Source organism: Sycon ciliatum, chromosome 10, assembly GCF_964019385.1.
Source record: "Sycon ciliatum chromosome 10, ocSycCili1.1, whole genome shotgun sequence".
NCBI classification, from domain to species: domain Eukaryota; kingdom Metazoa; phylum Porifera; class Calcarea; order Leucosolenida; family Sycettidae; genus Sycon; species Sycon ciliatum.
In genome coordinates, this window is record NC_088652.1 from 13,512,440 (window position 1) to 13,539,939 (window position 27,500).

The 27,500-nt window shown below is 46.8% G+C and overlaps 1 protein-coding gene across 1 annotated transcript in view; it reads right to left on the reverse strand.

Annotated features, from left to right (window-relative positions):
- The window catches only part of LOC135826326 (mucin-2-like), a 92,078-nt gene that overhangs the window by 17,099 nt on the left and 47,479 nt on the right, over positions 1-27,500 (reverse strand). The window contains exons 7-8 of the mRNA XM_065338945.1: positions 19,773-20,135; positions 10,722-10,769 (exon numbers count right to left, since the gene is read on the reverse strand). Of these exons, the coding sequence (XP_065195017.1) occupies positions 10,722-10,769; positions 19,773-20,135 (411 nt within the window). The remainder of the gene's footprint in view (positions 1-10,721; positions 10,770-19,772; positions 20,136-27,500) is intronic.

A 27,500-nucleotide genomic window follows, 5' to 3' on the forward strand; every position in this document is an offset into this window, starting at 1 on the left:
CACACAAATTCGGCTTATGAATGCGCTGACAAACAGCTTCCAAAACTTGTAACTGCAAAAGATAACCATGACGAGCACGGCACAAAACAGAAAAACAGGAATCAGAATAAGTACGACAACAGTCAGTACTAGAAACCAAATGATTGTATACTGAAGACTTGTTATTACGAGACGGACGCACACAATCTCGACTCACGCGCACACCCTCACACTCCCTCTCACCCTCACTCAGCTCACCTTCTCCCTCACTGTCCGAATCAGAACCTGCTCCGTCATCCACCGCGGTTTGACTCTCCTCCTCACTTGCATCGTCCTGCGTCTCACCTTCACCACCCACGCCAACCCTGAATGCCGTTGCCTTCACGTCAGTCGTCGTCCTTTCCGATTGTTTCCTTTGTATTTTTACCGTGAATTCATAGGTCCGGTTGTAATCTGCTGTAGATCTCCGTGGTCTGTCATTTGCTGCTTTGTTTTGTGGATTAGTTGTTGTTGTTGTTGTTGGATGTGAACCTGGTGTTGTTGTTGGATGTGAAGCTGGTGTTGTTGTTGCCGCCATGGTTGTTGGTCTTTCTGTTGAATCCAGCTCTGGTTCCGGTGGGACAAATCGACCACCACGGGTGCTCCCCACCAACACAGACCTCGAAGGAGGAGGGTCAGGGGGAGGCAGAGGTGCTGTCACCACTCGAGGCACAGCCCCATGCAAAGCACCCAGAGGCACAGACTTAGGCACACCCGAGGGCTGCACCAGTGGCGGTTCCGCACGCACCTCCAAAGAGCTGCCAAGCTCCAGCCCGTCCAACACAGATGTCAGAGGGGGAGCGGCAGACAGCGGCAGGGAACTATCCTGCCGTCTAGGTGATGGGTTTTTCCTAGGCCTCCCGCGTTTGGGCCTCTCAGATTGCGCACTGGGTGGAAGGATGTGAAGTGGAGTGTGTTGTTTGATACGTGCGTTCAGGTGCTAAACAGTCCTACCAACATACCGACTAGCACAATGTCGGCATTCGAAGTTGTAGATAACATGACTGAGGTGGAGGGTTGGTAGGACGTCCTTCCGCACCGTGAACGCACGCATTGTTGTGAAGACTGGCACAAAATGTACTGCGTAATAAGTACGACGGACGATAGACTTGACTGCGTGACACACTTTGATCGATTCCTGCCCCTTCCATGGCAAACATAGATAGACGGGACAGCGAGGTGGACCAATCAGCACCGATTTCGGTTTCTGCTCCATGGACAGAAACTTACGCAACAAGAATTCCGGGTAGCCATTCTTCAAGAAAACAGATCGAAGGAAATCGAGCTCGGCCTGCTGCTTACTGGGCGAACAAATACGTTTCGCACGGTCCACGAGGTTACGAACTAAGTTGACCTTGTATTGAAACGAACAATATGAATCGAAGGCAATGTACTGACCGGTGAACGTAGGCTTACGATACACAGAAGTCAACATTTCACAGCCAGTCTTCTCTACAAGCACGTCTAGAAATGACAACTTACTAGACTGCTCGTGCTCACAAGTAAAGCGGAGGGAAGGATGTAGGTTGTTGAGCACATCGAGAAACAATTCACTGCTCTCAACACTGTCAAAATGCGTGAACGAATCGTCAACAAAACGCACGTAGAACGCGGGCCAAAGCGACTCATCAATCTTGCACTCACAATAACCAACGAATATATTGGCGAGGACGGGACCAAGAGGAGATCCCATCGCCACACCATCTACTTGCTTGTACATCACATCGTTGAACGAAAATTCGACACCAGTTGTAACTGACAGCATCAAATGACGAAACGCCGCTTCCGATACCCATGGAGTATCAACATCATCGTTACGGTACAATACATCCATACAGATGTCAACAGTCTCATCAATAGGAACATTCGTAAAGAGACTTACAACATCGAAGGAACACATGTGTGCATTGAGAGGGACCGGACTATCACGAAGCCTCGCAACAAAGTCGAAGCTATCCTTCACAGTGCGTTTGCAATAGAAATCTTGAACAGGCTGTAGGTAGATGCACAGCCATTTCGAGATAGAGTATTGAGGGGAGGCGGTCATGGATACTATTGGTCTAACAGGGCATGTAGGTTTATGAATTTTAGGAAGGCCATAGAGTCTAGGGCGAAGGGTACCAGTCGGTTTGATGCGATCGAATTCATGTTTTGATATTTGTTCTTCATTCTTTAGCTTCTTAAGGTAAGTTACAAGATCCTTTTCTACTTTTTCAGTTCGATCACAGGTCTTGACCGGACCAAGTGTACGGAACTTTGATGTGTCATTTAGGATAACGGACATCTTCTCGATGTAGTCAGTTTTATTCATTAAAACAGTTGCACGACCCTTATCCGGGCGCGTGACAATAATGTCTTTGTTATTACGTAGCTCATGCAGGGCTTTGAGATGTTCGCGTTTCAATGAAAACGTTCTTCTATCCGGTAATGCATCAGCGTGTTCCTCGGCCTCTGCCCGGATCTTTGCGGCGCAAATGGACTGTTGTGACTCGGACACCGGTCTGAAGCGTAATAACTTGCGGTAAAAGAGCTCAAACTCGGTCATGATTACTTCCTTCTTGTTTGATTTTGGTGGAATCCCGAAATCGGTTCCACGACAGAGGAGCTCTTTCTGAAGAGTGGTCAACTCTAGTGATGTCATGTTAATTATGGTAGTATCAGGATCGATGGTGACATGTCCATATCGTTTCTGTCTTAGCCAATTGTAGGTCTTGTCATGTTTTGTGATTAGATGGATACGTTGTTTCTGGTCATTTTCCGAAAGGAGCATAGAGAATCTCAAGAAGTCGTGAGAGGAGAGAAGGCAGCGTGCACGATCATACAAATACCTAAACCGCGAACGTGACTTTGACAAAGTGTCGCAGGACCGGGCAATCTCGTCTTTCATGAATACGCGTTCGATGTTTAACGTGTGGTAAGCTTTGGTCCTGCGGACACGGTTCTCTACACCACCTGGACAAACACCATTGTCCAGACAACGTCTAAGGAACACTACGTTAAATGCAACACTACGATAATGAAATCGTGACTTCAGCGCATGGTTCAGAATATCTATCTGAGTCTGGCTATATCTCGACCTGAAGTATTTAAAAATTCGACGAGGAGACAATAATTTTAATATGGCAATAAGTAGGACGAGCTGAAGCGACATGTGGACTACTTTATTAACAATGTAAGCGATGGAGACGATGCAAGAAACAACCTAAAGGGTAAGGAAAAATACATGTAAGAAGAAAAAGGGCAATGGAAAAAAAAGATGATTCGAACAAGTTTTCGTACAACACTCTTCAGGAATCACCGTTGTACTAAAGAACAAAATGAGAACAAAGGAAATAATATAGCAATCAAGGTAGGGTGACACGATACAATGACAGCACTAGAATATCGAGGTGCGATTTCTCACAAAAGTGTGCAGAAAACAAGGGTATACAAGTAAGAACTAAGCGTGACAAGTGTGTATCAGCAACAAAAAACAAAAACAAAAAAAGTGAGAACGAATGATAATAATAACAATAATAAACAAGAAGGTGACAAAACACATTTAGGCACAAGTGGCAACAACGTTGCCACACTACACAACAGAACATTATTTGAACAATTTTAGGGTAATAACACTATCTTTCTGGACACACAAATTCGGCTTATGAATGCGCTGACAAACAGCTTCCAAAACTTGTAACTGCAAAAGATAACCATGACGAGCACGGCACAAAACAGAAAAACAGGAATCAGAATAAGTACGACAACAGTCAGTACTAGAAACCAAATGATTGTATACTGAAGACTTGTTATTACGAGACGGACGCACACAATCTCGACTCACGCGCACACCCTCACACTCCCTCTCACCCTCACTCAGCTCACCTTCTCCCTCACTGTCCGAATCAGAACCTGCTCCGTCATCCACCGCGGTTTGACTCTCCTCCTCACTTGCATCGTCCTGCGTCTCACCTTCACCACCCACGCCAACCCTGAATGCCGTTGCCTTCACGTCAGTCGTCGTCCTTTCCGATTGTTTCCTTTGTATTTTTACCGTGAATTCATAGGTCCGGTTGTAATCTGCTGTAGATCTCCGTGGTCTGTCATTTGCTGCTTTGTTTTGTGGATTAGTTGTTGTTGTTGTTGTTGGATGTGAACCTGGTGTTGTTGTTGGATGTGAAGCTGGTGTTGTTGTTGCCGCCATGGTTGTTGGTCTTTCTGTTGAATCCAGCTCTGGTTCCGGTGGGACAAATCGACCACCACGGGTGCTCCCCACCAACACAGACCTCGAAGGAGGAGGGTCAGGGGGAGGCAGAGGTGCTGTCACCACTCGAGGCACAGCCCCATGCAAAGCACCCAGAGGCACAGACTTAGGCACACCCGAGGGCTGCACCAGTGGCGGTTCCGCACGCACCTCCAAAGAGCTGCCAAGCTCCAGCCCGTCCAACACAGATGTCAGAGGGGGAGCGGCAGACAGCGGCAGGGAACTATCCTGCCGTCTAGGTGATGGGTTTTTCCTAGGCCTCCCGCGTTTGGGCCTCTCAGATTGCGCACTGGGTGGAAGGATGTGAAGTGGAGTGTGTTGTTTGATACGTGCGTTCAGGTGCTGAACAGTCCTACCAACATACCGACTAGCACAATGTCGGCATTCGAAGTTGTAGATAACATGACTGAGGTGGAGGGTTGGTAGGACGTCCTTCCGCACCGTGAACGCACGCATTGTTGTGAAGACTGGCACAAAATGTACTGCGTAATAAGTACGACGGACGATAGACTTGACTGCGTGACACACTTTGATCGATTCCTGCCCCTTCCATGGCAAACATAGATAGACGGGACAGCGAGGTGGACCAATCAGCACCGATTTCGGTTTCTGCTCCATGGACAGAAACTTACGCAACAAGAATTCCGGGTAGCCATTCTTCAAGAAAACAGATCGAAGGAAATCGAGCTCGGCCTGCTGCTTACTGGGCGAACAAATACGTTTCGCACGGTCCACGAGGTTACGAACTAAGTTGACCTTGTATTGAAACGAACAATATGAATCGAAGGCAATGTACTGACCGGTGAACGTAGGCTTACGATACACAGAAGTCAACATTTCACAGCCAGTCTTCTCTACAAGCACGTCTAGAAATGACAACTTACTAGACTGCTCGTGCTCACAAGTAAAGCGGAGGGAAGGATGTAGGTTGTTGAGCACATCGAGAAACAATTCACTGCTCTCAACACTGTCAAAATGCGTGAACGAATCGTCAACAAAACGCACGTAGAACGCGGGCCAAAGCGACTCATCAATCTTGCACTCACAATAACCAACGAATATATTGGCGAGGACGGGACCAAGAGGAGATCCCATCGCCACACCATCTACTTGCTTGTACATCACATCGTTGAACGAAAATACTACTAACTACTAATCCACAAAACAAAGCAGCAAATGACAGACCACGGAGATCTACAGCAGATTACAACCGGACCTATGAATTCACGGTAAAAATACAAAGGAAACAATCGGAAAGGACGACGACTGACGTGAAGGCAACGGCATTCAGGGTTGGCGTGGGTGGTGAAGGTGAGACGCAGGACGATGCAAGTGAGGAGGAGAGTCAAACCGCGGTGGATGACGGAGCAGGTTCTGATTCGGACAGTGAGGGAGAAGGTGAGCTGAGTGAGGGTGAGAGGGAGTGTGAGGGTGTGCGCGTGAGTCGAGATTGTGTGCGTCCGTCTCGTAATAACAAGTCTTCAGTATACAATCATTTGGTTTCTAGTACTGACTGTTGTCGTACTTATTCTGATTCCTGTTTTTCTGTTTTGTGCCGTGCTCGTCATGGTTATCTTTTGCAGTTACAAGTTTTGGAAGCTGTTTGTCAGCGCATTCATAAGCCGAATTTGTGTGTCCAGAAAGATAGTGTTATTACCCTAAAATTGTTCAAATAATGTTCTGTTGTGTAGTGTGGCAACGTTGTTGCCACTTGTGCCTAAATGTGTTTTGTCACCTTCTTGTTTATTATTGTTATTATTATCATTCGTTCTCACTTTTTTTGTTTTTGTTTTTTGTTGCTGATACACACTTGTCACGCTTAGTTCTTACTTGTATACCCTTGTTTTCTGCACACTTTTGTGAGAAATCGCACCTCGATATTCTAGTGCTGTCATTGTATCGTGTCACCCTACCTTGATTGCTATATTATTTCCTTTGTTCTCATTTTGTTCTTTAGTACAACGGTGATTCCTGAAGAGTGTTGTACGAAAACTTGTTCGAATCATCTTTTTTTTCCATTGCCCTTTTTCTTCTTACATGTATTTTTCCTTACCCTTTAGGTTGTTTCTTGCATCGTCTCCATCGCTTACATTGTTAATAAAGTAGTCCACATGTCGCTTCAGCTCGTCCTACTTATTGCCATATTAAAATTATTATTATTATTATTATTATTATTATTATTATTCAAAGGATCAGTCGGGGAAGTGAACTGCCTGAAAAGAGAAAAAAACGCCAGACCCACCAGGACTCGAACCTGGGACCCTGCTTGTCATGAGCAATGCTCTAACCACTGAGCTATGGGACCAGGCTGAACCCAGAAGGCGCTGACAAGTTTTTCACTCCAAAGGCAGCTCACAACACGTGCCACACATACTGATGGCACTTGGGTCTTTTTCCCTCTCCCAGGGGACCAACCACGGTCAGTTTCTGGAAACTACCAGAGGTGAAAGAAAGTGATTAAATTTGGAAAGGATTGGGAGAACTTCAAATTCAAAGGATCAGTCGGGGAAGTGAACTGCGTGAAAAGAGAAAAAAACGCCAGACCCACCAGGACTCGAACCTGGGACCCTGCTTGCCATGAGCAATGCTCTAACCACTGAGCTATGGGACCAGGCTGAACCCAGAAGGCGCGAGTGAAAAACTTGTCAGTGAAAAACTTGTCAGCGCCTTCTGGGTTCAGCCTGGTCCCATAGCTCAGTGGTTAGAGCATTGCTCATGACAAGCAGGGTCCCAGGTTCGAGTCCTGGTGGGTCTGGCGTTTTTTTCTCTTTTCACGCAGTTCACTTCCCCGACTGATCCTTTGAATTTGAAGTTCTCCCAATCCTTTCCAAATTATTATTATTATTAATATTTACACTACGACATTGCAGAGTTTAAAGATTAGTATTCCGCTAGCTTTGCAAAAGACGTTACTTCAGTAACGTCTGGTGCTAGCCAGGGTCCACGCAGCTTTAAAGGGGAAGTTAAGGCAAAAATTAAAATTTCACCAGTTGTAGTCTTCGGGGTGCTGAGTCGAATGGTCGTGGTCCGAGGAAGCTGAGACGCTCCCTTCCTCCTTTATTCCCAATCGAACTCGCGTGCATCCACCGAAACTGGGTGACTGCGCCCTACTAGATGGGGATTTGTATGCAAAATGTCACTAAAAGCGCCATTTCGTTCTTATAAAAGCACGGATGACCGCGATTGGCCCATATGTTGTAGTCTTTTGGACGCTGAGTCGACTGGTTTTGGTCCGAAAAGGCTGCGATGCAGCGTTCCTCCTTTATTCCCAATCGAACATGGTTGAACAAGCGGTCACGTGCTCCTGGGTGCCCAAATCACCTGGTCACCGCGCCAGCAGGCGACAACTTTCACACCAAGGTTCAACTCGAGTGACAGGACTGCACCCAAAAAAGGTCAAACAGGCTAGTAAGTTGTACCCTGCAGGCACGGTGACCCGTCAGGCGAAATAGCACGTCATAGTACATTTGAGATCAGCGGGAAGAAGATGACGACGTCCACTAATTTAGTATCTGTGCACACGAATCTGCTGTGTGTGTGACTCTGTGTGTCAGCTATGATATCATCTTCTGTGGTTCCATGCCTAGCATGTATGTCTGGACCATCCTGCAAAGTTTGAATGACGTAGGTTGAGCGGTCGCTCCGCGAAACACACTTTTTGAAATTCTCTTCATAGTATATTTTCCACCATTGAAATTTCAAATTTCTTCAAAAAAAGTGCTGAGAGGAGTGGCTTGCAACCTCGATATGGCTTGTTCCAGGCATGCTTTGGAGCCATCTTCTGTTGAAGTAGTGGCGGGGATCTGCCCTGCAACTGCTACAACAAAAAATGATTCGATCTGAGAAAGGGTGAGACCGCGAATCTCGGTTGAATATTGAGTATTTCAAGCCTTTTCACGACGAAGATGGAGTTCTTTTTGGAGATGGACGTCGCGGCAAAGGACATGGTGTCCGACTTCTGGCGTCTGGTGAAGCCAGGGATCATTTGTCCAGTCAGGTCGGCAGCCTAACCGTCGGTAAGCTTGTGTTTGGATCCCGTTCTGCTCGATGTGGTAGATCACAAACAATTTGATATCGCACAAATTGATCTCAGCATCGTGCGTACGGTATTTTATATTCAGAAAATCCCAAAGTGTCTCTGTGTGGCCGTCCTATGCCACGAGAAACTCCAATCATCCTCCGATGTCCTCTGCCTTCATGATTGAATGTCCACTTCGTTTGAACAACGAACACAACAATCGAGGACGGCTTTGCAATGAAAAATACAGCTATACTGGAGCTGAAAAAAAGAAGAAAAAACGTGCTCAGGATGAGACTCGAGTACACGCATACTCTCCCAGCAGGAGAAACGCAATTTTTTGTGAAAAATGCGTGTCGCCGACTGACCAGTAATTTCGCCTGACGAGGTGACTGGTGTACGCAAGAGCGCGTGACCGCTTGTTCAACCATGTTCGATTGGAAATAAAGGAGGAACGCTGCATCGCAGCCTTTTCGGACCAAAACCAATCGACTCAGCGTCCAAAAGACTACAACATATGGGCCAATCGCAGTCATCCGTGCTTTTATAAGAACGAAATGGCGCTTTTAGTGACATTTTGCATACAAATCCCCATCTAGTAGGGCGCAGTCACCCAGTTTCGGTGGAAGTGCGCGAGTTCGATTGGGATTCAAGTAGGAAGGGAGCGTCTCAGCTTCCTCGGACCACGACCATTCGACTCAGCACCCCGAAGACTACAACTGGTGAAATTTTGATTTTTGCCTTAACTTCCCCTTTAATTCCGTATTTTTTTGTGCCTGATGACGTCGGCATGCCTGGCGCTATCCCGTACATGTCCCGTACCGTACCATCAAAGACGCAGCCCGTATGTGTTATGTAACATAATGCGGATTGTTTCGTTTGTTTGTTTGTGCCTGACGACGTCGGCATGCCGGGCGCTATCCCGTACATGCCCCGTACCGCACCATCAAAGACGCATCCCGTATGTGTGTGTAAAAAGTAAAAAGGACCCAGGACTAAACAATCAGCTCATGCGAGCGTCGGTCAGTGTCGTGCAATGTTATCGCATGAGCTGATTGTTTAGTAACTGGTAGTGTTAGTGGACATTATAGTGTAACTTGTAGTTCCTTGGTCCTTTTTACTTTTTTACACGGCGCCATGTAATGGGAATATGGCGCGAACGCCAGACTTGCTGACTTTCCGTAGGCGGGTGACTAACTGCTTTGTGAGGCACGGAAAAAAGGAATTAGATGCATAAGTGATCCTAGACTGAATTATTGCTATGTACCATAGGCAGCGGGCAGTGATTGACAGTGCTCGTCCATGACGCCAGAGCTGTCCCACAGCAACAGACACTTTGCGTACAACTTGTTCAATATGCAGTTGCCAAGAGAGTTGGTCATCCACAAAGACTTCAAGATACTTAGCTGTTGTGGTGACTGACAGACGGATATCGTTGCAATAAATACCAGGCAGGGGGCTGGATGAACAACACTTGCGTTTTGGCGGAGTTCAGAACAAGTCCAATACTGCATGCAAACATAATGCGAATTGTTCTGTTGTTTTTTTGTTTTTGTTTTTTGTGCCTGACAACGTCGGCATGCCGGGCGCTATCCCGTACATGTCCCGTACCGTATCATCAAAGACAGCTGGCCACCCTATTCAACTAGGGCTTTCAACTGCAAGATCATAACGTGAAGCAACATGGAAGAATGTGTATGTATGCTAAGTGTATCTGGCGAATGCATGTAGGGCGATAGTGCGGGTTTGGATCCCATGTTATGTCTTTAAAAAATTGGATCGAGGAGGGTTTCTTTTTTGAAATATATCCATAGCTGAAACATCAATTCAATCCAGCTGTCAAGTAAATTATAATATTTTTGGTTCCGGGGTGGACGTTGCAGGATCTAACTACACTTCTTCGTTCCGTGAAAATGTCAACAATGTCGGATGACACCTAAAAGAATTCGCTAAAGTTCGAATTCTTTACCTGCAAAAGCAATGTGCACAGTTAGTATGTGCAGTCTTTTGCCTGTTTTGACACCCAGAATTTGTTAATATTTCTCTTCGCTAACCAACAGAAGTCCAGAAATCGTTATTGTTAAAAGGGTTAAAATTATACAGAATCAAAGATAGGTGGTGTTGCAGTACATGGCCCACCATCTAAAAAGGCAAATTCAGGCATACCCGGTTTCCTACCTTAGTTGATGATAGTCTGGATCTGCTAATGCTTATCTCTGCTAAATGCTTTCGGCACTGTTTTTGGAGGATTGTTTTTCTGCTGGTCACTTTTTATGATTGTTTCTTTCTTTCTTCTATTTAAAAATAAAAGAAAGAGAGAAACAAACATGAAAATTGACCTGCAGAGCAGGTATTTAATAACATCTCAAACCTCCAAATCTTGACAAGCCTTTTTAGATGGTGGAGGGCAACAAAACCAGCATACACTCAACTCTTTCTTACGCTCAAGAACAGGATGTTTGTCTGGGCTCTGCACCGGACGGTAATACCCTGTGCACGAAAGATGAAGCGCAAGGAACAACAATTATTGAAATAGACACCATGGAGGCAAACATTTAATAATGACGAATAATAAATCAGTTGTGCTGTCATAGTACAGTCAGACCTCGCTTAACCGCACACATCCGTTCCCCACAAAAATATCCGGATAGGCGAGGGAACCGGATAACTGAACACCGTTTATGTTGGATGCATCACGTATGCTGTAAATATGTAACCGGCTATTCTCTTCCGGATGGCGAGGGATCCGGATAAAAGAGGACCGGATAAGCGAGGTCTGACTGTAACAAGCACATGACAAGTCGACAGTGCAGGATGTGCTGCATGCACTTGAGTGAGGTGTGCTTTACCCGCACGGCAGTATTCTATGCTCCACACCTGTCAATATGAGCACATGGAAGTGCAACCATGCACATGTATGTAAACAATCCGATATTCCACGAATGTATGGGACCTGGTTCTAAAGACCACCTGGCTTTAACGACCGCTTTTGCTTGCACCGTGGGGGTGGTGGCTCAAACCAAGTGTTACTGTAGGTGATAACTGATTAAAGTGTTAAACTCAAAAACAAAAACTGCAAGTTGTAGACAAACCTGTTGAAACCATCACGAGGTGTGACACCAAACAACTGCAACGATAACACATTCCCCTTCTATTATAGTTATGTGTTTATTTCCAAACTTCCAACATTCCCTGTGCTATCCTGAAGAGAAGGGAAAGAAGGCGTTTGATAGAAGGAAGTGTCTACTTGATTGTGTGGATTCGCGTCTCTGAATGCCAAGGTATAGATTGCAATACACTAATGTAATAACTAAGATTACTACAGGTGGAATCCTGATAATTCGAATATGGCTTAATTCGAACATCCCGCTTAATTAGAAGTTTTTCCAGGACCGATTTCTGTCAATACGATTCCCACACAAAAAATTTTGATAATTCGAACCTCGAACCGGACATGTCCGGTTAATTCGAAGTTCCACGGATTCCACTTTATATAAAAAATGTGTGGGATTTGTGCTGATAATTCGAAGTTAGCAAAGTGTGATTCGAAGTTCACTGTACACTGTACTGGTCAGTTCAGTATCCGTGAAATCTGTGTCTAAGATCCATAGCGCAACTCTGCGTGACCATGGGAGCATTTTGACATACAATTGTGTTGTGGGCTCATGTGTGGATAATTAGAATGTCCGGATAATTAGAAGTGTTTTGCTGGCATTTGGAGGTTCGAATTATTAGGATTCCACCTGTACCTAGAATGGTTAGTCTCCGCATGCATCTATGCAAGAACGCACCACCGGCCAATTAGGACATGCCTATTAATAAGTACTATGCAGCTGTTCGTAGTGCCCTATGCCTAACCCAGTCTAAACTGGCAGCCACACCCCATATGCTTCACCACTACATCAGGCGAAATAGCATGTCATCGTATATTTGAGACAAGCGAGAAGAAGATGACGACGTCCACTAATTTAGTATCTGTGCTCGCGAATATGTTGTGTGTGTGTGACTTTGTGTGTCAGCTATGGCATCAGACCGTGTGGTGCCATGCCTAGCATCAAGAGTACATAACCCCCAGGTTATGCACTCTTGCTAGCATGTAGGTCAGAACCACCCTGCAAAGATTTATAATATATGCCGTAGGTTGAACGATAGCAGGACAACCATACATTTTGAAATTCTCTTCGTAGTACAGTCAAACCTCTTTAGGACGAACACCAAGGGACCGATGATATTTGTTTGCAATAACAGGAGTTCTTTTTATCCGTATGGTTTACCCAGTGAATACACAGTGATTTATCCAATGGAGTTACGAATACTAGTTCTTCTTAAGCAAACATTTGTCTTAACAGTGTTCTTCCTAACGAGGTCTCACTCTACCTTCCACCATTCAAATTTCAAATTTCTTGATGAGAGGGGTGGCTTGCAACTTCAATATGGCTTGTTCCAGGCATGCTTTGGAGCCAGACTCTGTTGAAGTAGTGGCGGGATCTGCCCTGCAACTGCTACAACGGAAAATGATTTGATCTGAGAAAGCGTGAGGCTGACAGGCTCGGTTGAATTTGGAGTATTTCAAGTCTTTCGACATGAAGATGGAGTTTTTATTGGAGATGGACGTCGCGCCAAAGGATATGGTTTCCGACTCCTGGTGTCTGGTGATGCCAGGGATCATTTGTCCAGTCATGTCCGCAGCCTAACCGTCGGTAAGCTTGTGAGTAGGATCCCGTTCTGCACGATTTGGTAGATCACAAACAATATTGATATCGAACAAATTGAACTCTGCATCGTGCGTACGGTATTTTATATTTAGAAAATCGCAGAGTGTCTCTGTGTGGCCGTCGTGTGCCACGCGAAACTCCAATCGGGCTCTTATGTCCTCTGCCTTCTTGAGTGAGTGATCCACTTCGTTTGAATAACGAACACAACAATCGAAGACAGCCCAGAGGAGTCACCATCGACCACACCTGAACTGGAAGCAGCAACAACCCTCCTCATCAGCGACAAAAATTGAAATTGGAAATGAACAAAAATAGCATCTCCTTTCTTTCCCTCAATGCCCGCAGACTCTTCCCCAAAATGGATGAACTGTCAGCAATAGTATCGTCAACAACATAAATAAAGAATTCAAAAACAACGCCACCTTATGATGTCATTGCTGTCTCTGAAACATGGTGTACCCAGCATGACCCAGACTCCCTGTTTTCCCTCAATGGTTACACACTACATCGTGCAGACCGCTCAGATCACCAAGGTGGAGGAGTAATTCTCTACGTGAACAACACAATACCTCACGAGCTTGTCCCTACAACAACCCCAGACAGCTTTGATCTACTATCGCTGAAAATAGGGAGGTTTCGCTCTACGGAATTACGTATGAAAATAACGTATGAACTGCACGGAATTTTCATACGTAAAAATCAGAGCTGTTGGGTTTCGCTCTACGTGATTTCTCCACGACTGCTAAACATGCGTTGTTGCTTTGGAGACGCGTTGGCTGCATGCGCCCACCGTATGCACCATGAACCGAAACCGCGTTTTCCATGATATTATGCACGTGGTGTACGGTGTGTGTACCATGTGTTTCGCGCGGCTTGAATGTTGCCATGGACAAATGCGGAAAATGCGAAAAAATATTTCAAAAAGTCCTACGGAGGACCCAACGTAGGAAAGAGCTTTCCTACGGAAATCCGTAGAGAGATTTCAGATGAAAGTTGCCCTCGCTCCCCGGCGCGTACGACATACGGATTTTCATACGTAATTACGTAGAGCGAAACCTCCCTACTGTCAGCCAACGACGCCACCGTTAGCGCAACATGCGTCTACCGACCACCCCGCTGCGACCATCGTCTATATTGTCAGCATACTGAGGAACTGATCCAAACCATACCAACAACAACAACGGGACCGAACTGCAACTCGCAGGGATCGTCCACCAGATATCCACAGCTAGGGATGCGGGGAAGCATGTTGTAACGTGTTTCTTCGATCTCAGTAAAACCTTTGATCGTGTATGGCATCAAGGCTTGCTGAAAAAGCTGAGCCACTACGGTGTTGACGGCAACGCTCACAAGTGGCTCGAAGCCTACCTGACAGGACGCAGACAGCGGGTGCGGGTTGAAGGCATAACATCCGCCTTCATACCAATACCAGCGGGAGTGCCACAGGGCTCTGTCCTGGGACCACTTCCGTTCCTGGCGTACACCATTGACCTGTCCACTGCCTGTGAAAATGCTACAACCTCGTGTAGCCAGTTCGCTGACGACACCGCACTAATTGCCATTGCAGGCAGCTACATTGAGTGTGAGGCTGCGCTACAAAGAAGCGTCGATGCCGCAGCAGAATGGCTAGAGCGCTGGCACCCGCTAGTCAATAAAACGAAAACCGTCATCCTCCCGTTCTACCATGCTAACCGACCCCCACCACGACTACCCGAAATCAAACTTGGGCAAACCCTACTAGAAACAGTAACACAACATCGTCACCTCGGCATCTTCTTTCAGCACGACCTAAGATGGTCAGCCCACCTTGACTTTGTGCTGAAGAAAGCCGTAAAATCTTTTAATATTCTCTTCAGGCTCAAATCAACTCTACACACTAAATCACTCTCTCTCATTTACAAAACATAATATATCCTGCCTATAATTGAATATGCATGCATTGCTGTCACCCCGCTCTCAATCGCAGCCCTTGACCGTCTTGAGCGAATCCAGCGCAAGGCGGCCAGAATCTGCCTCCGTCTCCCCCTCTACACTCCTCTGAATCATTCAACACTGCTCCATCGGCTCAAATGGCCGACAATGTTCTCTCGCCGCAAAGTGAAGCTCACCCTTCTTGCCCACTCCATAAAATACCAATATGCCCCACAACACATACGCATGCTCAACACCCCCGCTCAAGTTACGGCTGTTCAAAGAGCACATCACGTTTGCAAAGATGGGAGCCTTCAGCAAACTCGAGTACCCGTAGTGACTTAGTGTCGATCTTGGAGCTGGCAACAAGAACGGGCGGGCAGATGTCCACTTTGTCTTTTGCTGACTTCATAAAAATTACGTTGTCACCGAAGAACCAGCTCAAACATAATTAGGGGTGAAAGTTGGCACCGAGATCCCGAGTTCGAGTACTCTGATTTTCTCCGATCGAATATTCGAGTATTCGAGTATTCTTCATCCCCTAAAAATTGCACACCAAGGGCCTTAAAATCACATGATACAACCCTGATTGAACAGAGTAGCAGTCATTTTTCTCGGGTATATCGGTTTGTTGGTCATTTGGGCTCTCTCTACTCGTGAACAAATGTTCACCACACAGTCTGCACCTCAATATCTGCCGACTGCTGCTCTGAAACTGCAGATTTCTGTGATAAATGCATGCACCATGTATGAACGAGTACTCTGATTTATTCCGAGTACGATTATTTTTGAAAAAACCGAGCGAGTACTCGAGTACTCGGTATAATTGTTTCACCCCTAAACATAATCTTTATGAAGTGTGCAGAAATATTGCACGCTCACAGTCAACTAGTCACACAGTCCCAGTTACAACCCTGCTGAAAAAGCAACCGCCTTGAACGCTTTCTTCATCTCGCGGAGCCAACAGTCAGTCACAGGGTGCCAGGAGGAAACTCCCCTCCATTCATTTCCCCACACCCAATACACCTGGTCTCACTACACTTGAAACAACAGCCCCAGAGGTTTCAAAGCTACTGTCTAACCGAGACCCATCAAAGAGCCCAGGTTGTGATGGCATAACAACCTGCCTACTTCAAGAGGCTGCCAGTTCACTTGCGCCATCCCTAGCAACTCTTTTTTTTACATCTCCCTTGAACGTTGCATTATCCCGCAAGAGTGGAGGGACGCAACAGTCACCCCCATCCACAAGAAGGGCAGCAAAACCGAGCCCTCCAACTATCAACAGAGGAAATTGTTGCCGTGGGTGGTGTATCTCATTCAGGCGCAATGGAGCTGCAGTCAAGGGACTTGGAAGCGCTTCTGTTGCTTCTGCTTAGGGTCTAGTCTTTATCTTTGGATAGAGCGGGTCACATGCTTTGCAGAGAGCTCAAGATCATGAAATTCCACCACTGGTGAGTGAATTATGGAATTTTGAAATCGACTGTCGCAAACCGATACATTCTCTGTTTCGAGTTATTTGCATGTGTATGTTGTGAGTGGATCACGACTGATACGATTACAACGATTGTCTAGTTAGTCTAGTGTTTTTACGACGCACGCATTGAGACGCTCGAATTATTGCTAGAGTTCCTTACCTGAGATGTATTTTCGCTGCGATTGAAGTCCGCTGTAGAAGTGTTAGGATTATTTACCACTACCTGACAGGGTTTGCTGTCACCCAGCGTCGGGTGCTAACACCCTCTGGCAGGTGTAACCCTTCAGCTGCATTCTTTTCTTCTTCCTTTCACAACCGTATTTTGAATATTTCTGTTTGTTTGATTTTGTTCTGCACCTGGTCGTTGCTTGCAGACCAGTCGCCATATTTTCTATAGTTACGCTGACTGTGCAGTCAGGCGCATACGCAGGGGGGGTTCCCGTTGCCCGGAAACCCCCAAATGTTCCAAACGAGCAACGTTTTTTGGGCATTTTTGGTAGGGCGCACGATCGATCTGGCAAGAATGCAAAACGTCAACAGATTGTAACTCAGTCGAATCTCGCTCAAACCCAACGATCCAAATGGCCTATAATATCCAGGTCGAATAGAAAACTCTCAGCAGTCGGTTGAAACAATTTGCGACGCGCTGCGAGCAATTTCTCTTGAGATAAATCATTCGTAAGTTGAGCCGTGATCTCGCAATTATTTCAAAAGCGCGCAGTGCGACTCGAGTATCGAGAATTTGAGACTTTTCGTCTGGCTGACTTGCTCAAAATTTGTAGGGGCTTCACTGGTGATATTTTCAAGAGTACACAGCAAAAATCAACACTCTGCGATCAAGAAAAACGAAATCGCTGGAGTGTTTGGGCCTTCGGGGCATTTTTTCGCACAGTCGCTGCACTCTACCGCTATAGCCATAGCGCTGGATATGTACATGACTGTACTAGTACTGTGTCCTGGCTATTATGGTCAACCTCATTCTCTCCCGGGTACCTTTCCACTTCCAGGAAGCCCAAGATATTGAAGATTTTTAATGAAGATTGAGTGAGTAGAACTGAAGTTATGATCCAAAGAACACGAAAAAATGCATAAGGCCATGGTAAAAAATAAAGTTGATTCTCAGGTCATGAGCCTGTGAAAATCGGTGCGAGCGAGCGATTTTTTATTTTATTTCCCACAATTTTTTTATTTCCAAAGATAGGGTCACACATATGTACATGGTCACATGTTCATATATTCAGGCCAGGGAGTAGAAAAATACCGGTATTTTACTACTCCCTGATTCATGCCTTTCGCATTGACCGTTTTCATGCACGCATATGCATGCATAGAAATATAAAAAATCGTCGGTGCGCCGCCAAAAATTGGTGCGCGCGTACTTGAGAATCAAAGATAATTTTTACCATGGCCTAATTTTGAAAATTTCCTAGGGCACTTTTAGAAAGGGTTATATAGGGTTTTACGTCGGGCCCTAGACGACGGCTACTTTGGCCAACCGGACAACAAAAAAGTTGAGACCAAAGAGAATGTTTTCATTTCCTGCGCATGCTTATGTAGAAATGACGGAATGACAGTAGTGAGTCAGGTCGCTACAGTACTCCCCCACCAGTGGTGAGGTCGGGAGGAGCGAAGCACGATAAACAAGAAAAAAAAAGAGAGAAGAGAAAGGAAGCCCGGCATGTACAAGGCGGAAAGAGAAAAAATATGATACAATATGTACAAGTGAGAGCGCTGCGTGTGTGAAATTTGTTAACAACGTGGCACAAATGCCGAAACAAAAATCAGAAAAGCAGGAAAGAGAGAGATGCATGACAGAGGCGGATTAACGTGTCAGAGGTGTGTTAACGTGACAGAGGTGGAGAGCATGTCAGAGGCAAAAAGAAAGAAAAGAGGAAACGTACGCGTGACAGAGGAGTATTATCGTGTCAGAGGCGGAAAGAAAGGAAAGAGGAACGTACGCGTGACAGAGGAGTATTATCATGTCAGAGGTGGCTGCATGTTGCAGGCTTGGCGGGGTACCAGCAGGAGCGCTGCACTGGGGGCGAGGCGTGCCGCGTGAGGCGGGGACAGGTGGAGGCATGCGCAGCTCCAAGTCCTGTGCCGGGCGTGTGCCTGCGTGCACAGTTGAGTTGGTAAGGATGGTGGAGGTGGCCAAATTCCAGCTTGAGGCCAGGACGAATACGGACGACGACTGGACGATGGGCCGTGGTAGGATAGCGGGGTATCCAGGTGGGCCGGGGAGGGTGGCAGGGGCCACAGCAGCTCCGAGGCGGATCCAGTGACGAGTGGTGGTGATGCCGCGTGAGGCGGGGACGGGTGGAGGCATGCGCAGCTCCACATCCTGTGCCGGGCGTGTGCCTGCGTGCACAGTTGAGGTGGTAAGGATGGTGGAGGTGGCCAAATTCCAGCTTGAGGCCAGGACGAATACGGACGACGACGACTGGACGATGGGCCGTGGCAGGATAGCGGGGTATCCAGGTGGGCCGGGGAGGGTGGCAGGGGCCACAGCAGCTCCGAGGCGGATCCAGTGACGAGTGGTGGTGAGGGTCAAGTTTTACGTCAACAGCCGGCGATTGACGGGATCCCGAGAGTTGAGGCGAGCAGGAAACTGCGGCGAGCCGAGCTCGGGCATGGCATGCTCAAAACTCCGAAGAGCGTAGCGTCTGGGGTCACCAATATAGGGTTTTACGTCGGGCCCTAGACGACGGCTACTTTGGCCAACCGGACAACAAAGAAGTTGAGACCAAAGAGAATGTTTTTATTTTCTGCGCATGCTTATGTAGAAATGACGTAATGACAGTAGTGAGTCAGGTCGCTACAGTTAAAACGATTGTTTGGGATTCGGTTGGAAACCCCCCTAGAGGTGACCCTGCGTACGCGCCTTGCAGTCGCGTACTCATGACGTAGTAGTGTAGTGTGTCTTCCAGAAGCCGTGTCAGATTTGTACTCTTGACCCTTTCGCTTTCTTTCACATCACGTATCCATATCTATTCCACGGGAGCTTTTTGTGAACCCGCGCGGTCGCGCGCAGGGTTCCCCGCATCTTGCTGTGTTGTACGATAATTTGGTACTACGTTATTTTCTTTATCCTTTTCTGGGCATCTTGGACCTTTTCGGGTCTTCTTGTTCAGGTTTTCTTGTCGTTTGTCTCTTTGTCTTTCAATCGAGTGATTGTTGGAACCAGGTAGCCTACGATGTCTCCCACGACCCTTGTGTGAAGTAATATTGAAGAGCCTTGTTGGCCACATCGACCATCCGTGGTTGCTCGCATCGCTGTGCGAGTGCCTGGGAAATCAGAAAACCCAGCTGGGCTTCAAAGGGTTAAAAAGAGCAGCACTGGCAATGACAACCACAAAGGCAGAACTACACCACTGGCCGTGCGGGCGCACTTACTCGGTATTGCTTGGCTAGCTTCCAGCTTCACCTGGTGAATCTCAAACCAGTCGCCAGGCGCGGTGGCGGTCCCGGTCCATTGTGGATAACAGCGTATGTAGCATGATGCAGTAGGGAGTGTGCAATTAGCTAGGTGCTGCTTAAACGCCTTGTGTTCATTGGCCGTAAGTGGATGGGGCCAACGATGTGTAATAGAAAACGTGTTTTGTACCCTCAGGCGCACTTGAGCATTATTGATTGCATGGCATGCTGCAAAGTTGAACTTAAGATTAATAGGAGTACGATCATAGAATATTTCGGGCTTGGTGACTTGAATCGCAGTATAATTGTCATTATGTAGAATTCGGATAGTGTTGATGGAGGCTGGAGGCAGATGAGCAAACAGAGAGAAATCAAACATTACCAATTTACCATACATGATTCACGAACAGACCGTAACATCGTCAGGCGAAATAGCGCGTCATAGTACATTTGACACCAGCGGGAAGAAGATGGCGACGTCCACTAATTTAGTATCTGTGCACGCGAATGTGCTGTGTGTGTGACTTTGTGTTTCAGCTATGACATCAAACCCTGTGGTTCCATGCCTTGCATGTAGGTCAGAACCGTCCTGCAAAGTTTGAATGATGTAGGTTGAACGATCGCGCCGCCAACCATACATTTTGAAATTCTTTTCGTAGTATACCTTCCACCATTGAAATTTCGAATTTCTTGCTGAGAGGGGTAGCTTGCAACCTCGATATGGCTTGTTCCAGGCATGCTGTGAAGCGAAACCCTGTTGAAGTAGTGGCGGGGATCTGCCCTGCAACTGCTACAACAAAAATGATTCGATCTGAGAAAGCGTGAGACCACGAATCTCGGTTGAATATTGAGTATTTCAAGCTTTTCACGACGAAGATGGAGTTCTTTTTGGAGATGGACGTCGCAGCAAAGGACATGGATTCCGACTTCTGGCGTCTGGTGAAGCCAGGGATCATTTTTCCAGTCAGGTCGGCAGCCTAACCGTCGGTAAGCTTGTGTTTGGATCCCGTTCTGCTCGATGTGGTAGATCACAATTTGATATCGCTCTTGCACAAATTGATCTCTGCATCGTGCGTACGGTATTTTATATTCAGAAAATTGCAAAATGTCTCTGGGTGGCCGTCCTATGCCACGAGAAACTCCAATCAGGCTCCTATGTCCTCTGCGATCTTGATTGAATGTCCAGTCCGTTTGAACAACGAACACAACAATCGAGGACAGCTTTGCAATGAAAAATACAGCTATACTGGAGCTGAAAAAAAGAAGAAGAAAAACGTGCTCAGCTTGAGACTCAAGTATACGCGTACTCTCCTAGCAGGTTCTGTGGATGTCGCTCATAGATACTTAATTTCGCATGACATGTGTTTTTTTGCGCTTTGAACTGTAATGATTTTCTTTTATGTTTTGTTTTGCCAAATGTACAATGCACTGTGCGCTGTGTGTGTACAAGGCTGCGCGGCTAGCAATGCTTTGCTACAGACTTTTTTTTCTGTTGAGTCCGTGATCTATGGTTTTCGCTTTCTTGCAGCTTTCACCGCTTCGCTGCAATAGTTGCTGTTCCCTTGAGGGCAAAATGCGATGCCTCCACTTTCGTAGATGATCTTGATGCGTGAGGCGCCGAGCGGACCTCGTGGCTTTTTGTTTTAGTTTCTTTTTGGGAGTTTTTTCAGTTTTCAGTTGAATTCTTTATTCTCACGATGGCACCATCGCCAATAAGAGATAAGTTTATGAGAAGGTGAGATGCTGTGGGTGGGGCTGTGGGTTATGCAGTTGGAAAGTGATTTACATCATTTTGAATTTTACAAGTATGGGAGAGGGTGAGCGCCGCAGGAGCAGACTGAGTTTATCAGCAGTGAGCAGATTTCTTGTTTGAAAGCAGGTCGGGAGGAACGTCACGAATGCTAGTGTTGTAGTACGTTATTTTGTGTACGTCGTGTGTACGTCATGTTGGTGCATGCGCGTGTTGCTGTGGTATGAAAAGCTGTCTTCGTCTTGAGTTCGTCATGTATAGTTGTGTTTCGTCGTCGTGTCAATAAACAGTCTTCTAAATGTAGTTATCGTCGTCCATTTGTACAAGTGTGGAGATGGCACGGAACTGGGAGCAGGAAGAGAAAGCGAGTTACAACATTGGTGGCAGTTACAACATTGGTGGCAGCGGTAATGGAAATTGTTGTACACTTCAACTTCTGGATTCGTCCTGCGTGGCCTTCGCTCCCAGTTTCCGATGTCATCTCCAGTCGTCCTATCGTCACAGTTTTGTCCGTCTTGAAGAAGTTCGTCCGTCGTCCTCGTCCTTCATCATTCGTCTCTCCCGTCTCTTGGCAGTCGTCGTCACTGGTGGTCCCGGACACGACGTAAAACTGTGCCCAGAAAACCTGAAAAAGAAAAGAAAAAAGAAGGATGGAAGGTGAAGAGAAGAAGAAGAGGCTGCAGAAGTGAGGATGTCGACGCTGAGCAGCGCTCCTGGAGATGGTGGACGACATGGCAGACGGCGTGAGGAGTTTCGTTGGTGAGAGGGTACGTGTGTTGTTGTGAATGTGATGAGAATGTGAGTTTTGTATTTTCTGTTCTCCCAACATTTTGTTCTTTATTATTTGCTCTCCTCGAGGGTAAAGAGGCGCCCGCACAGCGCGTGTGTTCTGTTTGTTTCTTTATTTGCTCTTCTATGAGGATAACTAGAGGCCCCCACAGAGCCAGTGGATTTTGTTCTTTTTGTTATTCATATGATTTGTGCTCTCACATTTTTAGAATTTTTGCGTGATCGTGAGGTGGTGTGTTGTGTGAAGTAGAGTTTTTGAGGTTATCAGTTCCTACACGTGTGACAGCGATCGTGGCTGGTGTTCTGGGTGGGCGGACAGAGTTTTTGTAATCTGCAGTGCAGGCAGAGGTATTTTATTTCTGGGTGTGACTGGTGTGGTATGATTGAGTGATTTGTGTGATCTTTTCCTCTTTTTACTCTGTTTTATTATTAGAATCGAGGACGATTCTACTCTTGGGAGGGAGTTATGTTGTAGTACGTTATTTTGTGTACGTCGTGTGTACGTCATGTTGGTGCATGCGCGTGTTGCTGTGGTATGAAAAGCTGTCTTCGTCTTGAGTTCGTCATGTATAGTTGTGTTTCGTCGTCGTGTCAATAAACAGTCTTCTAAATGTAGTTATCGTCGTCCATTTGTACAAGTGTGGAGATGGCACGGAACTGGGAGCAGGAAGAGAAAGCGAGTTACAACATTGGTGGCAGTTACAACACTAGCAGGGAGGGCATTGTAGTATTCTAGGTACTTCCTCCGTTAACAAAAACTTCGTGATGGATTTTGATGGATATGAAAACGCTTAGAACAGGTCAAGAACAGTTTGTATCGACTGCAAATTACTGGACGAAGGTGATTCAGCCTATGTACAGCGTTTTTACAAGAGAAACTGTTGGCTACGTAGCCATAGTGGTAATGTCGATTAAAGGAGTTTCTGGGTTTTTGTGGTCGGCCTGACGATGTTGAGTTGCGGGACCAAGTCGCACCGCAACATAGCCCTCTGGGAGTGGTGGATAATGGCAAAAACACTCAGACTGATTGTTGACCTGCACTATGTAAACAAACACCTTGCAGATTTCAAGTTTAAACTGGAAGATATCAAAACCGTTCTCGATATTTGCAGGAGTGGTGACTATGTATTTACTTTTGACTTGAAAAGCGGTTATCACCACATTGAAATCGCGGAAGAACATCGCAGATATCTTGGATTTCGTTGCAAAAATTGGCAGTCATTTCAAAGCATTTGAGTTTTGCGTGCTACCCTTTGGTCTCTCCACTGCACCGTACATTTTCACGAAATCGACGAAACCGTTGATGTCTCATTGGAGACGACAGGGTATTCGTTGCCAACTGTATAATATGGATGACGGGAGTGGGGGGCACGAGTCGTATCAAGGTGCTGTGGAGGTCTCAGAGAAAATGCGGGCTGACGTAATTTCAGCGGGCTTCACCCCTCATCCGAAAAATGCTGTTGGACGCCTGCTCAGAGAGTTGAAATTCTAGGCATGGAACAGCATTGGTTCTGGAGTCCCTGGCATTTGCTATTGAAGGCTGCACTTGTATTCAGCGCAGTGATAACCAGGCTGCTGTGCATATCCTCACTAATGGTAGTAGGCACAAGCATTTGCAGGTAGTGGCTCTATCAATCCATATGGTTTGCCAACAGCACAGCATCCAGCTTGTGGCGGAGTGGGTGCCCCGCAAGAAAAATGAGCTCGCTGATTATTTTTCCAAAGTTGTGGATGCTGATGACTGGAGTATCAATCCAGTTATTTTGGCTGGACGACAAATGGTGTCCACATACCATAGACTGTTTTGCCAGCATGAGCACAAAGAAAATCGACTGATATTGTTCACGGTGGTGGAACCCAGGGTGTAGTGCGGTGGATGCATTCACATTTCCATGGGAGGGAGAACACGTTTGGCTCACCACACCCCTGTACCTCATGAGCAGAGTTATTCAAATGGTTAAATATTACGAATGTCATGCAACTCTGATTGTGCCTAAGTGGGTGTCAGCCCAATGGTGACCATTGCTGTCCCGAGGGTCATCCTGGGGTCCGTGGGTGAAGGAAAATTGAGATCCCTCTGAGGGAAGACACATTTATGCAGGGCACTTGCCCCTGGAATTTGTTTGGGGAAGGGATTCCTAAGTGCAAGGTGTTAGCACTGAGGTTGTGTACGTACAGACAGTGCACATGCTGAGGCAGTTGTGTACCTATGTGTCTTTTGATGTTGTTGCAGTTGTGCGTAGGCTCCGGAGCCAGAAACGCATCCAAATTGGAGCCCCCCCCCGCTGTAGGCGGTCAGCTCATTACGCCGTGGCTTGCCTGCAAGTCGAGCAATGATGATGATGACGAGGATGATGTTGGTGGTGGTGATGAAGATGACGATGATGTTGGTGATGCCGCAAGATAGCGAATCACATAAACAACGGCCAGTAGTCAGAGACCGCATGTCCTACTCCAGGGCGAGGGGATTAGCACGAGCAGCACTGGCTGCTATCGGAGAGGATCCGGACAGGTACGGCGTGCACAGCCTACATTCCGGGGAGTGTCAGTAGCAGCTGCAGCAGGTGTGCCTGATCGTCTCGTCCAACGCCACGGCGGATGGAGAAGTGAAACCGGCATGAGATCATACTTTCCTGAGTCTTTGCCGAACCTGCTGAGAGTCTCACAAGCTGTGGGACAGTCAATTCAGTAAGCTTTTGTAGTTGTGCTTCTTTTTCTGCAGCTATGCTTTGTCAGCTTGCAATATGGCGGCCCGCAGCCAACCCTGCACTTGTTATGGCTGATGTGAGGCATGAGAAAGAAGTGTACGCTTCTCGTTGGCTGAATTTGAAATAAACGAGAAGCATTGTTCTTTCGAATGACGAACATCTGCGCTGCGTGTTTTCTGTTTTGTTTTGTTCTGTGTTTTTTTCTATTTTATTTTATTTTATTTTTGATGCTGGTGTCATGGTAATGACACAGAAGGTCGCGCAAGCGCGGAAAAGCGCTTGCACAGTTTGAATCAATCTCTTTTTGTCTTGCATTGCAAGGGCCCACCCACCCGCCCTTGTGTTTGCCTTACAAATATAATTACGGTGTGCGGTGCCAGCTGTGGCAGGCTTGTTTTTTGTTTGTTTTTTGTTTCGTTTCTTGCTGTTGTTGTTACTGGTTAGGGATCAGTACCTTCCTATTCCATAGAATTTTATCGATATTACCCTTGAAGAATAATGCAATATCACCGGAGCCAATCGGCGAAGCATAACCGTTTCTTGACAGGATGTCACCATAACACAACCTAGGCGCATGACACCGAAAGTGCGAAAATGAGAAACAGTTTGAAAGACCGCGTGGCTCGAAGAAGTGCCCAGAATTCATGCAGAAGCCGGCCAGCCACTGCTATACCAGTACGATGGTACGCGTCCGCACACAGCAAAAATAAATCAATGCACGTGTGTTTGCGGCGCAAGGGAAAGCAAAAGGGTTTGACATTCAGGTTGTTGTTCAGCCTGCGCCAAGTCCCGATCTCAACGTCGACGACTTGGCGTTCTTTCACAGCCTGAAGACAGACGTGTCACTCGTGGCGAAGGAAAACAAAAAGGAGCTTCTGCAGGCTGTGAAAACGTGCTGGCACGAGTACCCCGCTGCCAAGATGAGGAGTATTTGGTTGTGTCCGTATGGCTCTTTCCATGGCATTCTGGAAAGTCTGAGCGGCAGAGACAACAACTACCAGCGCAGCCATGGAGGTTGTCAAGCTCACAGTTTGAGCGAAGAAATTGGCGATCTCCACGATCAAATCGTGTCTCAGCAAAGGCTGCAGGACAAAAGCTGGCAGCACTGGAGGCGAGGATGCCGACTCGATGTCATCAAGGAGTGAGTCTTCATCAAATTCAGACGGAGAAGGAAGCTGGACTGCTTGGAAACAAGCTGTGTGACATCTGTAAAGAACTATCTCTCATAAGCTGCTTTGTTTTCCACTTTGCAAAGCGTTTTGATAGCCATAGAATGCTTTGGACTGAACTGTAAAAATGCAACGAAGTTTTGCTTAGCGGAGGAAGTAGTCCAGTACAGAGATTTTCAAGCTTTTCTTATTTTATTTTATTCCAAGCAATACATGGCTGGGGTAGCCAATGACCACTTTGCGTGGCGATTGCAGGGTTTCTATAGCCTACCACGGCTAACAAGGGAAAGAGTAAGAAGTCAAAAAGAAAAGGAAAAGAAGAAAGAAGCAAATTTGGACTAAAATTGTGGTCTACTGGTAAAGCAAGGCGTTCCTGAATGCTTTTTAAAAAGTAGAAAGGCCCTTTGTCTCCTGGTGCAGCTTAAGCCAATGCAACTAGCCATTGAAAAGGGGGGAGCGTAGCAATGCAGAAGAGCGGGCTAGAGGAAGGGAGAGTTGGTTCCTAGTGGAGCTATACTGTCGGAACCAGTCAAATGGTTTAAGATGCGGGGGTATTTTGGAAAGTCGAATACGATGGATAAGACAGCACATCATGATTCGTCGTCTTTCTAGGAGAGGTCTGGCCGAGGATAACATATAGAGAGCGACACTAGAAAGGGACTTGGGCATATGATAAAGAATCTTAAGGAGGGAACGATTGAATACCGGCTAGTGCCATGTCCGAGGTGGCGTATGATGTTGAGTTGGAGCCTGTTCTGCTGCCTCTCGATGGTGAGACGGTTTCGGGTATTGCTGCTGCCGCTCGTGCAGACATACGGGCTCGCGGTTTCTCGACGCGACAGCAAAACGCCTTCTTTGATTTTCGGGTCACAGTACCCACCCAAGGCCGTCTTTGCTGTCGCGTTCGGGAGTAGCGAGCCAGTTGTCTGACAACGAGAGGCAGAAGAAGCGCCAGTACTCGAGCCGGATCAACAACGTCGACCGCGGTTCGTTCACGCTGTTGGTTTTCGCCACCAATGGGCAGCGTGCGCCGGAGGCGTCAATATTCCTGAAGTCGTTAGCAGCTCAAATCAGTGAGAGGAACCGTGATCTCCCCTACTCACTGATCATGCGCCAGCTTCGTTCCCGGATCAGTGTGTGCCTGATTCGCTGGCAAATTACTTGTCTGCGGGGATCACGGCACTCGTACCGCCGAAGGCTCATGGGTGCTGGTCATGGCGGTTTTGTGGTGGAGTGCAGAGCCCGTGCTCACCTGGCTGTTTAGCCTGCCTGACCTAACTGTTTCATGATA